The sequence below is a fragment of the Phalacrocorax carbo genome, chromosome 7 (assembly GCF_963921805.1).
Source record: "Phalacrocorax carbo chromosome 7, bPhaCar2.1, whole genome shotgun sequence".
NCBI lineage: Eukaryota > Metazoa > Chordata > Aves > Suliformes > Phalacrocoracidae > Phalacrocorax > Phalacrocorax carbo.
This window is the reverse complement of record NC_087519.1, coordinates 53,816,484-53,831,006: the sequence shown is the minus strand read 5'-3', so window position 1 is coordinate 53,831,006 and position 14,523 is coordinate 53,816,484. Positions and strand designations below refer to the sequence as shown.

The window sequence follows — 14,523 nt, the reverse complement described above, 5'->3', positions numbered from 1 at the left end:
ATAAATTACTGTTGATATGCAGTGATATTATGGAAGAACAGCGAACATGCAGTTTGTACATGTGTGTTGGGGAGTTGAATGAGGTCAGTGTGTGGATCTAGAATCCAGCATTAACTTAAGCTAAGCTTTAGATCCCAGAACTCATGATTTAACTGTAGAGAGATCTTAGGATGAAAAGAAGTCCTGTCACACTGAGATGAAATCTCATATTAAAAAATAAATTTTAAAAAAAATCTCAGAAGCTTCCAGCCAAATCTGAGTCAAAATCAGTAATTCTACACTTCAAAGGCAGGTTTTATAAAAGTATTTAGTTACCTGCAGTATGCACATAATATGCAGACAATACATATGTGATATGCAGAAGCGCGTAGTGAAAAAGATCAGTGGAAGTCAGGCAACCAGCTGCCTTTACGATCTGACTCTTTAGGGCTTTGATTAATTTCAGAACTGAAGCTATGACTGGTCGGGATCCAAGCACCTGGATTTGATATCCAGCCCCAAATCTGAACATGTTCATTTCTGTCATTCAAGATTTGGTCTATGTCTGAAATGTGTTACCTAAACAAGCACAAGAGACCCAAGACCTGCCGGGGTAGTTAGTTGGGAAGTCACAAGTCTCACCTCTATCACGTGTCGTTTCAGATGCAAATATACACACTGTCCTGTTTTCCGGTAATGCCTTTCAATGTGTTCCCTTCCAAATCCCAGAAACGTGTTCATGCACACATAGAGACCTCCTTCTGAATCCTAAAAGGAATGACACAAAGAGTTACAGCACAGAAGGAACCGAACAGGACAGAAAGGACTCAGCAAGCAGAAAACCCAAAGAATTGCAGATGCTTTCTGTCACCAGGCAAGCACTTAAAATGTGGCTTCTGTAGCACCTTATGGTGTTTACATTATCAGTCCTCTAAGAAACTTACACACCCTAACACAATCTATAGAAACTCATTGAAACGGGTTACTTTACTACTACAAATTAGCAAGTGTCCAAATTGGAGGTCCAGAAGTTAGTCTTGAAAAATTCTGCTTGAGTGCCCAATCCACAGAGATTTGCAGGCGCAGAAATTTGTAAAGCATAGAAACAATGAAGCGCAGACATTTGTTTGAAATAGCAGAACTTTTTTTTTGACCATCTGATTGCAGTAACAACATTCCAAATCAGAAGCACGGCAGAGCTGACGGTCCAGGGTTTCAGCCACACCTTCTACTGTTGATCACAGTCTTCCCTGACAAAACCAGATCTCAAGCAATCTTATAGCTCTTAGAACCGGCTACAAGAAAATTGTGAGCATTCTTCAGTATCTATCAGGGATTCTCTCTATTCACGCATTTAGAGTGCTTGGAGATAAGGGCACTACAAAGGAAATATCAAGATATATATCCTGGTACTGATCACGAATGCTGATATTTCAGTAGCAAGACTTGGCAGGAGTCCCATCACTTTTTGCTCTCCCAAAAGCTGGGTGTTGATGCTGGCTCTTATCAGGGTCTTGCTCCATTTAAGCACTGCTCCCACATCTCTCCTGCATCATTCAGGCTGCCAGGAAGACTTTCAGTCATCTGGCTCCTTGCTGTTGGATCAATTTTTTAAGCCCTCTCTAGCATGCATTGTTTTGAATAGGTGGTGCATAAAAGAAGACTGAGCCTTTCACAAGCGCTGTGACCTTCCTTCTTTTGTGAAGGTGTTTGTGATATTGGATAGTACAGAATGTCTCACGTTCACTTCCCCAAAGAACAACATGAACTAAACTCATCCATAGGCACCTTAGAAGGAAACAAAAAAGAATTATTTCCAGAAACAAGTCACATTGGGCGCATACATGCACATAATCACATATTGAGAATTGTTACAGCAACGATTGCTTTGGCAGGACACCACCGATGGTGCCACAGCAAACCAGGAGGTCTCTCCCACCTGGCAGGAGCCTTGGCTCTACCGCCGAGGCCCCGCAGGTCCCTCTCATTGCCCACACAACGCTGCCCGTCCTGCCGCACCAGCCAGGCCCTCGCCAGTCCTGCAGGCTGCCACGAGCAGGAGGGAGCAAGCCTGACACAGATCACGGCTGATGGCCAGTACTTTCCTGACCAGGTTAATACACCTTACTCTCTTCCAGAAAAGGAAGCTGAAGGGCTAAGAGTGTTGAGCAGTTGTTGCTCATTTGATACCTGGCACAGACCAGCCGGGGCTTGACAAGTCTCTCCCCTCCCACCACTGCCCCAAAACTGGGCTTGAATGTGCCACTCTAAACCCAGTTAATCCTCCCCAACCTGTTCCAAAGACTGGCACTGAGTATTTCTACAGGACTTGAAGGAATTTAAACTTCCAGCCTACCTACAACCTTCATCCATACCTGTATGCTTCTCTTTCAAACATGCTAATTTTTATCGACATAACTAAAGCCAGAACTGGAGACCTGCCTCAAACACCAACAAATACTGGTACTTCCACAGCAGCCACAAGCAGAGCCATGGAGCTGAGGAGTAGAATGTGAACAGAGACCAGAGAATGATGTTTCACCCCAAGACTTTAGAAAATATCCATCTCTTCTGCTTTTCTTAATGTGAACCAACACACCCAAGCTTCAGCTCTTCAGGTTTAGATGAAAGATGAACGTGTAATGAACCATACAGCTGTTGCTTTACCCATCTCAAAAGGACAAAAAATGGCACTGAGCATTCCAGGATTCAAATATGCAATCTGAAGCAAGGGTGTAGACTACCTGCCACTCACACTTTACATATAGCACAAAGTCATTCTTTCAGCATCTAGATATCACAATGATTGTCTCTCTGCAAGGTAAACTATTTAGCCATCTCATTTCTGATCCACACAACCCCTATCCAAGATTCTATTAAAAAAATATATCCACAGCTCCTTTGAATTTGAAATATTCACAACCTTGAGAACAGGGCTGATACCTACAATCATGCTTAAAAGTAATGAAATAGTTAAAAGAAAACTCCACAGATGGCACTAAAAATATTAATAAAATACAATTGTATTTAAAATGTATTACATTTGTTTTAATTTCCACTACTCTTTCCCAGCCTTATCTACTTTAAAGCCCCGTTATACCTTTGCTGTCTGCTCTTATATCCTGTATTCCAAATCCTTTTGCATTACCTCCTTCTGTGAGAAAGTCATGGATGTGTCCTCTACAAGAGAATCCTATTGGTACCCAGCCTAAATAAAAATATATAGTGTTGTCACTCTAGGGTCTCAGGAGCTTTGCTGACAGTTTTGTTTTCTTGGAGACCGTTCTTTATTTTTCTGGAGGGAATCCAGGAGACCACTGAACTGTTCCTGATGAGCGGCCTCTGACTACACTCTGACACTTTCAGTGTATGAGCTAAATGTAGCGACTGCGTAAGTTGGTTGTGGTTACTACCAAAACAGTTTTTCCTCCTGGAGAACACAGGCCGACTATTCTCTCACACAGCCTAGGAAGAAGTGGACAGACTGTTCAAAAGCCTAAAAGGTCACAGGGGCACGTCTGAAAAAGCCACCTCTGCAAAAGGCTGTATAAAGGATTAGGCCCCTGTTTGGTGCTCAAAGAACACTCAAATGTGATTTAATTACTCCAATCTAAAGACATGGCTGGGGCAGAAGCTTGTACTTGCTGCTCAGGCCATGATCACTACGCAGAGCAGACTAGTCTTCTTGCCCTTTAAGCAGAAGGAAAAGTGGTTGCTCTTCACTGTATTTCCTCCTGTTCTTTGCTGCTAAGATGGTCACAGTATGCCAGGTGCTTTGTTTATAGAGGAGACACACAGTCCACAGCAGGGAGCAAAGTATTTAAAAAAAAAAAAAGCTCTTCTTACCTATTTAGATAATAATTCATATTTTGCAGGGGTAAGATGAGGAAGGAAAGGGACAGGGAATCCACAGTGAGAGAGAGCTAAAATGCAACAGTTACTCCCTCTCACGCCTGAAAAACAGAGCAGGGAAGCTGGCGGATGCACGGTCTGGCAGATGCGAATGCCAGCCCACAAGGAAACAGAGATCACCCCTCACCTCACACATGCTTATGGCACCAGACATGAACAGCTTTCAAACACTACTAACCTGATCAGGATTTGAACTAACGACCTGTATCCCACTACCAAACCTCTGAACCATTTAGACCCCTCGGGGAAATCTAGGGTTTAGCAATTTCAGCTCCTGAAGTGGCTCAGACAATAAGGAATTTATAAAAACACAGTTGCTGTGGTGATCTACTAACACGGCCAGCAGTTACAGACTTGGGCACAATGTCTGCTATACAGGTGTTTGCTTTAGATCCACCAGGGCAATGGTAAAACTTGCTAATACAGGTATCAGAGAAGAGAGTAAAATGGCACCTTGGGTCTTCACAAGCCTCCATACCCAAATATAAAGAATGAGAAGTTCGTTCATCCTATCACGTGTAAGAAGTAGAGAGTGCCAGTTACAGCAGTGGGTCACTGGCTCCTCCGTGAACGTGGTTCCCATGAGAATGTTTCCCCACAAAAACCACGACCGCACAGGACTGTCAGAGGCTCTATTCAGTGTCTGTTATCAGGAATCACCACAATTAATCTGGCTGTGCTCACAAGACTCTCGTCGTATAACTACAATCCAATCTTTAAAAGTTACAGGACCATCCCTAACATACACATATTGCACTGAATCCCACAACAGTTATTTTATTTCACAACAGACTTAAAAAGAGTAACAGAAGTTTCAGCACTTATCATTCATCTCAACAATATGTAATAATTTACAAGGAGGAATAAAAAGAAAGCCTGTCTCTCTGTCATGCACCAGTACGACCTACATGGAACAAGAAAAAACAAACCCAGAGCAAAGCACAGCCAACCACCTGAACACAACAGCAATTAGAGATGGCTCCAGCAAAACAAACGGTTCACTTTCAAGTTTCCACTGCAATAAATATAGTAACTTTGGGGGCTGGGAGAAGAGGGGGTGGGAATCAACCCCAAAAATGTGTGCCAAAGGCCAGGAATATGTCCGCTCACATTCAAAAAGAACATGGGGTATGAACAGTGGCGTAAGTCTGCCATTTAAACAACTGTTCTCTGTCATCCAAAGGTGACATGAAAGCAATGGTGACAAAAGGAAAGCAATGGTGACAAAGGAAAGCAGAAAAGGACTAAAAAGAGGGTAAAACTGGACATCTGGTAAGGAGGAGAGGGAGAACCAACAGAATCAGAAAAAGGAACTGAACAACAGAGATGTACACAGCACTGATGTCAAAAATATATACAAGCCGAGACGAGGAGCCGTGTACTACTGGAACTGGTGAAAGACAAGAGAGATGGGAAAAGAAGAGCTGGGTTGGGCAGAGAAAGAAGGGACAAACAATCTAGCAGTAGAAAATAAAAGTACAGGGCTTCTAATAACGGGACTGTTAGCTTCAAGTGCAAAAGAAATCCTTCCCCTTGTCTCCCTTAAAGACAAAAACAAAAAGAAGGGATAAACAAATACCAAAGTTGCTATTTACTATTTTATCACCCTTTGTGACAGAAACATGCAACATACTGAACAGCTTGAAGAAAGTACGCGTCACTGGAATAGAAACTATCAGGACTCTGGGGTTCTGATGTTATGTGGACAACCAGATAAAGTTATAACAGCAAATATATTACAGTTTTGAAAAGTTTAAAATCCTCCGTGTTCTGGGCTAAATGTCAGCTGCTAGGCATGGCACTGGATATTTCCCTACGAGCAGATTATTTCACAATCGCTTAACAAAGATGCCCGGTATCTCTGTTGTAGCTTCTAGACGGGTGCATGGACAAGGCCAATCCAGTACAGCACTTACAACAGTTCCTGGGAAGAAAAAAATAAAAGCTGCGTGGGCCAGTCAGACACTAAAATGAAACCAAACCACCATTCCAAGAGGTGGACTGACTGCTCACTCATGTGCATCAGTCACAGGCGGACTCCAGAGCAGGGCACGCACAGCTGTGAAGCAGTATCTTCTACAAGTCACGTTCACAGGCAGGATCAAGGCTTCAAGGTAAGTGAGCAGATACTATGGCAAAACTAACACTAGGTCACAAGTACTTCTCACCTGCAACCAGGAATGCAGAACTCCCATCCATCAAACAACACTGGCTAACAGGATAACTAAAGTTTGGTCAGTCACAGATAGAGAGGGGAAGGCTAGTAAGATCCAAATTTATGTCAAACCCACGAAGCGCACAATGCACCCTCACGCTGGTCGTTCTCCAAAGGTGCACAGTTATTTCTCATTTGTGAGCCACTGCAGGCACACAACCCTCGCTGATTTTACCATTCTCCAACTTCGGAAGAGCACTTAGTTAACCTTAGTGTCCTGGGGCACTTCCAGCCAGCAAAACACTCGCCCAGGGGACAGCTTTGGTATCGCCCCATCATGCAACAGTACAACACTGCTCTGATTTTTCAGGTGATCACCCACCATCAAGCAACTCACTGCCTCAGTGATTTGGAGGCCATTTTGCAGCTAGGCCAAAATCTTTTGTCTGGAGTATTTGATTTGTCTTGGTCTATTCAATCCTCTCATTTGTTTCCGCACTGCTGCTCTCATCCCATCAACAGGAACAAGACACCAGCCTACCCTACCCCTCCCAGAGAGCGGCCCCAGTGACTTTCTAATTTCCTCCAAGAAATATTGACCAAAGGAACAGCCAGATAGGAGGCACTTGTTTCTAGGAAGTTTTATGCAGTGTGGTTGCAGATATCCATTACCTACTGCAAACTCACAAGGATTTCAGTCTCAACTGTGCTGTCTAATAAACAGCTGAGCATCAGCACAGTTTAGCCTTTGGGAATTGCCCTAGCATAACCATTACAGAGTCCCCGAGCCACAAAAATGAAGTCAGCAAGATTCATAAAGGAAGCTGTTGTCAGCAGCAAGGCTTTCCAGCAGAGCAGAGCCAAGCTTTAAGCTGCTCAAAGAGACACAGTCCTGCAATCTACAGACCCAGAGTGCTTGGTCCTGTCGCTGTGCTGGACTCAAGACCTGTGCTGTAGTTGTAAGCAACGCCCTTCGTGGGGAAGGCCTCAGAGCACATCCTTCTACCACATGCATAGCCTGCACGTAAGCCTTTCTTATACTCCAGTTTGTATCCCTTTTCTAGCAGTTGGCTCTCCCTCGGATGAGTCTGGTCTAAATTGATTGGAGGTCTTTGAGACAAGGATCCCACTAAAAGCTGGAATATCCATCTGAGTACTATTCTTCCACATAAATAAGAGAACAAATAAATGCAACCTTTTTGTTTTCCACGTGCTACTGAATGCAAAGTCAAGCTCAGCTGCCAAAAGAGGAAGAGAGGTCACAGCGGACAGAATAGGAGAGAAGAAACATGCATCACAGCAGCACAGGTACAGAAAAACGGTCACCAAGAGGGACTGTGCATCAGATCCAAAAAGCAAGAGGTACAGGATCTCATCCGTCAAGTCATAGGGAAGCGGTAGGCTACCACGGCAGCTGGGCACGACGCTCAACACTAGGCCAAGCTTGTGTTCCATAGGCGGCCTTCCTTCCCTTCTCCATTCCCATATAAAGAGCCAATGGCTAACTGGGGTAGGAGCCCTCATCAGGGAAATCGGGTTTTTCTAGAAGCCACCAAAAAACCCAGAAAAGTCATTAAAAATTAAGTCATAAAAAGACATATTTTCTAATCTTGCGAGATAAACAAACTAAAAAGCTCTTCAGTGCGCAGAAATTTGCCTCCTGATTCTGCCAAATTTCCTCGAAACTAACCTTAGTATGTTCTGTTGGAAATAGGCCAAATCTAAGGACACGAACATCTCACCTGCTTAGTGGTCTTTGTAACGGCACTACCTTTCTGACAAGATCATTGTGCTATGGTAAATCCACATGGAAGAAATACACTAAATATCCACCTGTACCTCTCCTATGCTCACGCTTCCGAAATCTCTCAGCTAATGACTCTCTCTGCAGCACAAAGGTGCTGTTGTTCTCAGACCTTCACCCAGGGAAGTCAGATTTAAAACTCATGGAAAGGGAACAGCGAGTCAACCAATTCTGAGAACACTCCGTGAAGCTGCCTGTAACCACTAGAACATGAATCTTCAGCGACACTCCACCACTTAAATCCAGACAAGAGGATACACCTGAGTGACCACCACGTCTGCAAAAGCCAGGTCTCGCAGCCACGTTAAACTTTGCACAATTGGAAGCAAAAGATGGAGCCACTCACACCCAGTACATTTTCCTTGGCACCCCCTAACACAAACAGCTCTGGTTTTGACCATCCCACCCTTCTTAGTCCTTTCCAAAATTGCTGCAGAATCTTTCTCTATAATACTTTTTATTTTAATCCTCATAAATCCGGTGGTGTTCAATATTTTAAAGATCACAACACTTCCTTGCAGGGAAAGTAATAATATACAATTAGTATAGCTAAAGAAACTTGACTATAAAGCTGCTGTGTGACCGGGTATGTCACTTCAAAAGATAGAAACAAAGACTCAGGAAATTCACTTCTTCAGAGAAGAACAGCTTGAGAGACAGTCTTTTGGTGTTAATGAAAGAAACTACTGAAATAAGATCTGGTGTTGAAAAAAGGTAGTGAACAACACATCTTGCATTGAGCTGACTTCGAAGGGAGACATGCTGAAGGTAGGGCTGTGACAAGGAATGTGTTTAGAACAGCAAAATGAGAAGATGTGAGGAAATACTGAGAAATAAGTTTACCAGAAAAAACACCTCTCCCATCGAAAATATAATCCTGATTTTCACCGGGGATAATTAACCCAAGAGCATTGATCATTTGCTTTAATATTGTAACAAACCAACCAACCAACCTGTGTATCTTCTTTCAAAAAGAGGCAGACAGCTCACAGGGAGAGGCTTGCCTAGGTTACACAGGGCTAACCTAAGAAAGTAAGCCACTAAACCAACCTAATACAAAGCATAGAGGGACACACATCCCTCTCCGGCCAAGGCAACAACCTGACGATATCCTTTTGCTTTCCTTCGGAATGAAAGGCTGTAAAAACACAGCTTTGCTATTTCCAATTTGTAAATGACAAGTGTTCTACCCAAGAAAGCACACTTCTGCCCTTTAGAATCATCACCCCAGAAATTATATCCACACATCTGTTAGATTATATGGGTATAAAAAATAAAGTCTGAGACAAGCCTTTTGCCCAGCTGAGCTGAGGAGTGGCACGGGCTGAAAAGCCATGGAAAACAATAGAAACTGAGACTAGTTTTACTTTTACTGGTTCTGCATAGGTTCAGTGAAGCCTTTTGCCCAGTGAAGGCCTATAACGCAATTTAAACAAAAAGCTTTAACAATGAAGAGGAACTTTTTCCACAACCTGAAATCACTTCCCAATAAAGTCAAAAGGAAGAAATGTTTCTGAAAAAAAAAACCAAACCCAAAACCCACACATGGTGATTCCAACTCCTTTTGCTACTTGTGTACATAGTTTCTGTGAAGTTTTGCTCAAACGTGATATGTTTTGTTCAACAATATTGTTTTGCTAAACACAGCTCTTGCTGTGTTTACCTGAGGCTTGCTGGGGGTGGTGGGGATTGGTTATTTTTTAATATGTAGCAGTATTTAATATCCCTACTGGTTAACAGAAACCTTTTATAAACCATGTCCAAGAAGCCTGAAAGTGTGACTGAAAACATCGACCACATGCTCACCCGAGCCAAAGTTTGAAGGAAAGATTGTGGTACATTGATTCCTCCCCCTGCCAAAACCTTATTAAGTATAAAATGCAATTAGTGCCTCTGCAGTAGAGTCTGATGTGGCCGTTTTAATCGGACCTCCTCCCAGTACAGTCAGGGCTGCTGGGTGACACTTGAGATCTGAAGAGTGTGGGTAAAAATAACCTCTGTTCAACAGGACATGATGAACACCAGACAGCTGAGTCACCTTTAAAACTGATTCTGATTTTCTGTATTAAAAGGAATTATCAAAAAGAGGAGGATAAAGGATTCAAAAAATCCTTCTGAAATGTATCTTTCATTGAATATTCTGTAACGTAAACCCTGAGCTTCCTTTTGATTGCTGTCATTGACTGTAACGCCAATATATAGTGCTCAGTCAACTCTGGGAAACCTCTGTTTCATGTAGAGAAGCAACTTTTATTAAAATTTCAGCTCCATTTAAAAAGTGCAATTTCTAAGCACCTGTTTATTACATAGCATCGACCGTTACTATTTATGAAGGCTTCCAGTATTATCAGCAAAGTTAAAAACGAGTTAGGCCCCGAATCTGCCACTGAACACACGCAGCCCGTGGAGCGTGGGGGTGTCGTGCAAGGTTCTGTAACCCCACAGAAAGCTTACTGTATATCAAACACTCATTTAACAGCAACCTAAAGGAGTCGGTGGGGAAATGCTGCGCGTTCGCTGGAGTCTAGTAACGGAACCCAGGGGAGGGAAAGCGCCTCAGGAGGACCTTCCCGCTGATCTTCAGGTTGAGCCTTTACTTTGGAAGCTTCCCCTGAAGATTTTAACACGGAGAATGAGCACTGAGACGGCGGGAAAGCAAAACGCTTGGCATCTGCTAGCCAAAACACGCCAGCGAGAAGGCCAGCTGCTGCCCCTTCCCTGCTCCCTCGGTGTGCAAGGAGAAAGAAGGGCTCCCGGGCAGAGCCCGGACAGCAGAGCCCGCTCCCAGCGGGCACAAAAGTTTCCCCCAAAACCCGCAAAATCCGAGCAACCGCTCCAGACCGCCCTAAGGAGGGAAAGGAGGAAAAGGCACGAAGGAAGGAGCGCGGCTGCGAGAAGGAGCTGAGGTTTGCCGTGAGGAGCCCCCCGGGCCGAGAGTGGCGGGGAGGCCCCGCGGCCCGGGCGGGGAGGGAGGACGAGGGGGGAAGCCGGCGGCAGGTGGAGGCGGGCGGGCTGGCGCAGGGAGGGACAGGGGAGATGCGGGAGCCCGCGGAGGGGAGGCAGCGGCGCGGGGAGCGGCGCGGGGTCGCGGCGGGGAGCGGGGAAGGGGCCGCCGAGGGGCGGGCTGCCCGCGGGGCGGCGGGGAGCGGCGGCAGCCAGGGGCGGCTTCGCTGCACTCACGGGCGAGTCGTAGGAGAAGGCGCACTCCGTCTTGTAAACCCGGTCGCCGGATTTGGGCACCCGGATCGTGGGCATGTAGGGGACGAGGAGCTCGCCCAGGTCCCCGGCGGCCATCGGCGCGTCGCCGCCGCTGAAGAGCGCGGCCCGCTGCATCCTCCCTCCCTCCCCTCCCTCCCTCCGGCCGGCCGGCGGCGGCGAACGGGCGATGGAGGCGGCGGGAGCCGGGCCGGAGGGAGGGAAGATGCTATTTTTGGTCCAATGGCAGCGGGAGCGGCACCAGCTGCGGCGGCACTCGGGGGTCCCGGCGGGGGCGGGAGGGGCGGGCAGGGCGGCGGGGGCGGGCCGCGCCCGGCGGACCCCGCGGCCTCCGGCCGTCCCTCAGCGGCGGGAGCCGAGCGGTGCCACCGGGGGCTGTGGGGCGGCGACCCTGAGGCGATCCCCTTCCCCCGGGAGGCGGGGGGGGTCGCGCAGGCCGGGCCCCGCTCCCCTCTGTCGGGGCTGCGCCTGCGGGCGGGGCGGGAAAAGGGCCGCGTTTCAGCAGGAAACCTGCGCTTCCGTGAGAGGAGGATGGAGGCTCCGTGTCCGGCCTCCCTCTGCGGCGGGGAGCAGGCTCCCCTTTGACTGGCAACTGTCCTTTTCGTTGTTTTTTCTAAGCAATTAATGACTCTCTATATATTTACTTCTCAGCTGCCATGATTTAGTGCCTAAGACAAGGATTGTGGCTGCCCAGCGCCTGCGAGGCGGCACAGCGCCCGGTGGGCGCCGGTGCCCCTCGGCCTGTGCGAGCGAGCCGGTCACCGTCCGGCTACCGGCGGCGCAGCCCGCTCGCGCCGGCCTGAGCGGTTCATGAGCTGCTGGGGCAAGGAGGAGGTCGGTGCAGAGGGACGAGCTGCTGGGGTACGAGCTGTGGGGGTACAGTGCAGGAGTGCCCGGCCTGAGGCATCTCAGGGAGGCCGCGGCGCTGCCAGCAGCCAAACCTCAGCTTTCGTCTCTTGAGGGACACCGCCTTTAGCTTAAAACAACCTTTTTTTGACGTTTGCTGTGTTTCTCTTTGCTTTTCAACTTTGAAAGAACACTGCTAGGGGAACAAGGAATACAGTGAAGTAACGCTGTAGGGAAAAAAACCCCATTGAACTAGTGTGGTTTTTTTTTTTTTCAAGCAATAACTATTGCATATGTCTGACAGCAGCCGATTAAAGAAATAACTGATCTATTTAAAATGAAGACATATAACATAGACAAATAGCCTTCCACCCATAGTCCACATTATACCCAAGGATTCGTTGATCACTTCCAAGTGGGTGATGTGACCTTTGCTAGAACCAACTTTTACCTTGAAAATTAAGTTTCAGAAGGCAGTTCCAGTAAAATCTCAACAACGGAATTGAAAAATCAGTTTGTATCCAGCTATGAAGAAACAGGCTGTGAGAGTGAGCAGAACAGTCCAGTCCGCTCTCAGCAGTTTTTCCTAGCAAAAATTCAGGGTTGGGAACAATGTGAAATACCAAGTGCGGAATATGATGCCAATGAAACGGCTTTAGCCTTACTCAAGAACAGAGGTTACATCAGACTTGTCAGCATCGTTGGATGCTGGATGAAAACCACAAATATGGGGTCACCAGACAGATTTAGCTTGCCTGAGAAGCCTTCATGCTTTTTTAATGGCCTCTCTTACAATTAACTCAGCATTTATAAACGAGAGCTATAAGACATATAAGCCATCTAACTTGAAAGGTTGACTCAAAAAGGACAAGTCAAAGCACTGCTACAAAACCAATCAGTCTAATGCTTGGCAGTGCTAGGAAACAGCATCAAGGCGGTCTTTGCATATAACAGTCTGTGCAACATTGCTTCATGTAAAGAAATAAATTCATTACATGCTTTAACAGTTTGAAACCACAAGATGATCGGGGTTGCTAAAGGACTTGGGCTTATTTCCTTAAAAAAGTGGGAATTTTCAATACGGACAGCTAGTTTAGGCTCACAAACTTAAGAGGCACCTTCCGTCACTCTCTTGAGGGAATTAAGACCAGAGGAATGCCATGGCCGGCAGAGCCCGAGGAAACAGATCCCTCTAGTGGCAGAAGTCTGCCAGAGGCAGAGAGCACCTGCTGTATTCCCTAGCTGTCAAAAGTGCTGCAAAAAAATAGCTGCAGAATTCTGAAAACGCATGGCAGGTGTGTGTGGATGTCCGCAGGGGCCACCTGCCTTACCATACGTATTTCTTAATTTGTTCTTGGTTAATAACGGTTGGATGGCACATTTCCACTTGATCTTTTTATATAAACTTTTGCTTTGCTTTTTTAATTCCAGTTTACTCTGGAAAATAAGCCTAAGTTATCCTAAATGCTACAAGAAAGGTTTACCTTTTTCACCTCCAGAATCGCTTATGTGGCCTCTCTACGTTAAATGCACTGGGAGTACAAAGTTTCAAGTTTTCATCTTGAGATTTTGCTTACCTTTTAGGGTACTAAAAGCTGTGTATCGCACACCAGAAGATGGTATCTGTTCACCCCGCAGTGATGAGATGATCCATAAAACCCGTTAACTAATGCTGACCTGTGCCATTCTCCCTGGCCCGGTCCTTGCTCTTCGGGCATCCAGCAATCCTTTTGTAACAACCCGCATTAAGCAGTTTCCTGGTTTTCCCTTCTTCATCTTCCTAAGCCTGTTACAGGAAGCAGAAAGCTAACAACAGTATCCATAACTTGAATATATTGCTAAGATGTTAGATATAAAGCAGTTACTATGAAAATACTTAGTCTTTATCCACTTAAATTCTTCCTACTCGTGAGCAGCTTTACGTGACAGAGCATAGACTTTAGTCTTGCAGCCATGGGGTATTTTCAAGAGTGCAGTTGGCACCCCCTGAAATCACTAAGATGTGAACATATACACACCATACACTTTTAAATGTTTAAGAACTTTTCCTTTGCTTTCTGCTACACCTGACAGCACGGATAGTTGCAGGTCTAGGCAAGCACTTCTGTCTTAATTCTGCCTTCTGAAAACACAGGAGATATCTGAGGTAATAAACCCAAAGCCTTGTTGAAGTTAATTTTAAAGACTATCCTCCCCACAGGCACTTGGCATGCAGTTCTCCATGTCACTAGCTATATCTTTAAAACATGAAAATTATGTGACAATGGTAGGTACACCTCAGTAGGTTTTTCCAAAATATTAATATATTACTGAGCACTGACTGTGTTTTCATCAATGAAGATCCTTTCTGCCACACAGGGAGTGTGTGGCTGGTTTAGATCTATTACAACAGGAAGCATGTATCATAGCAGAAGTACCTGTTATGCTTTTAAACCTCATTTAAAAACAAACATTTAAAAAACAAGCAACAAAAAAACCCACCTCCAAACCCAACAGACCAATGTAGAAAGATGTTCCAGAAAGACCACATTTTGGATGATCTACATGGAGAAGTGTCCAGTTTTGAAAGGTGCACAGAAGTCAGGCATCTTTTGGGTGTTTGGGGGCTTTG

The 14,523-nt window shown here is 45.7% G+C and overlaps 1 protein-coding gene across 1 annotated transcript in view; it reads right to left on the bottom strand.

Moving 5' to 3' along the window:
- The window catches only part of USP13 (ubiquitin specific peptidase 13), a 55,609-nt gene extending 44,086 nt beyond the window's left edge, over positions 1-11,523 (bottom strand). Inside the window, exons 1-2 of the mRNA XM_064458055.1 lie at positions 11,031-11,523; positions 622-747 (exon numbers count right to left, since the gene is read on the bottom strand). Of these exons, the coding sequence (XP_064314125.1) occupies positions 622-747; positions 11,031-11,183 (279 nt within the window). The 5' untranslated portion in view covers positions 11,184-11,523. The remainder of the gene's footprint in view (positions 1-621; positions 748-11,030) is intronic.
- Between the last annotated feature and the right edge of the window lie 3,000 nt (positions 11,524-14,523).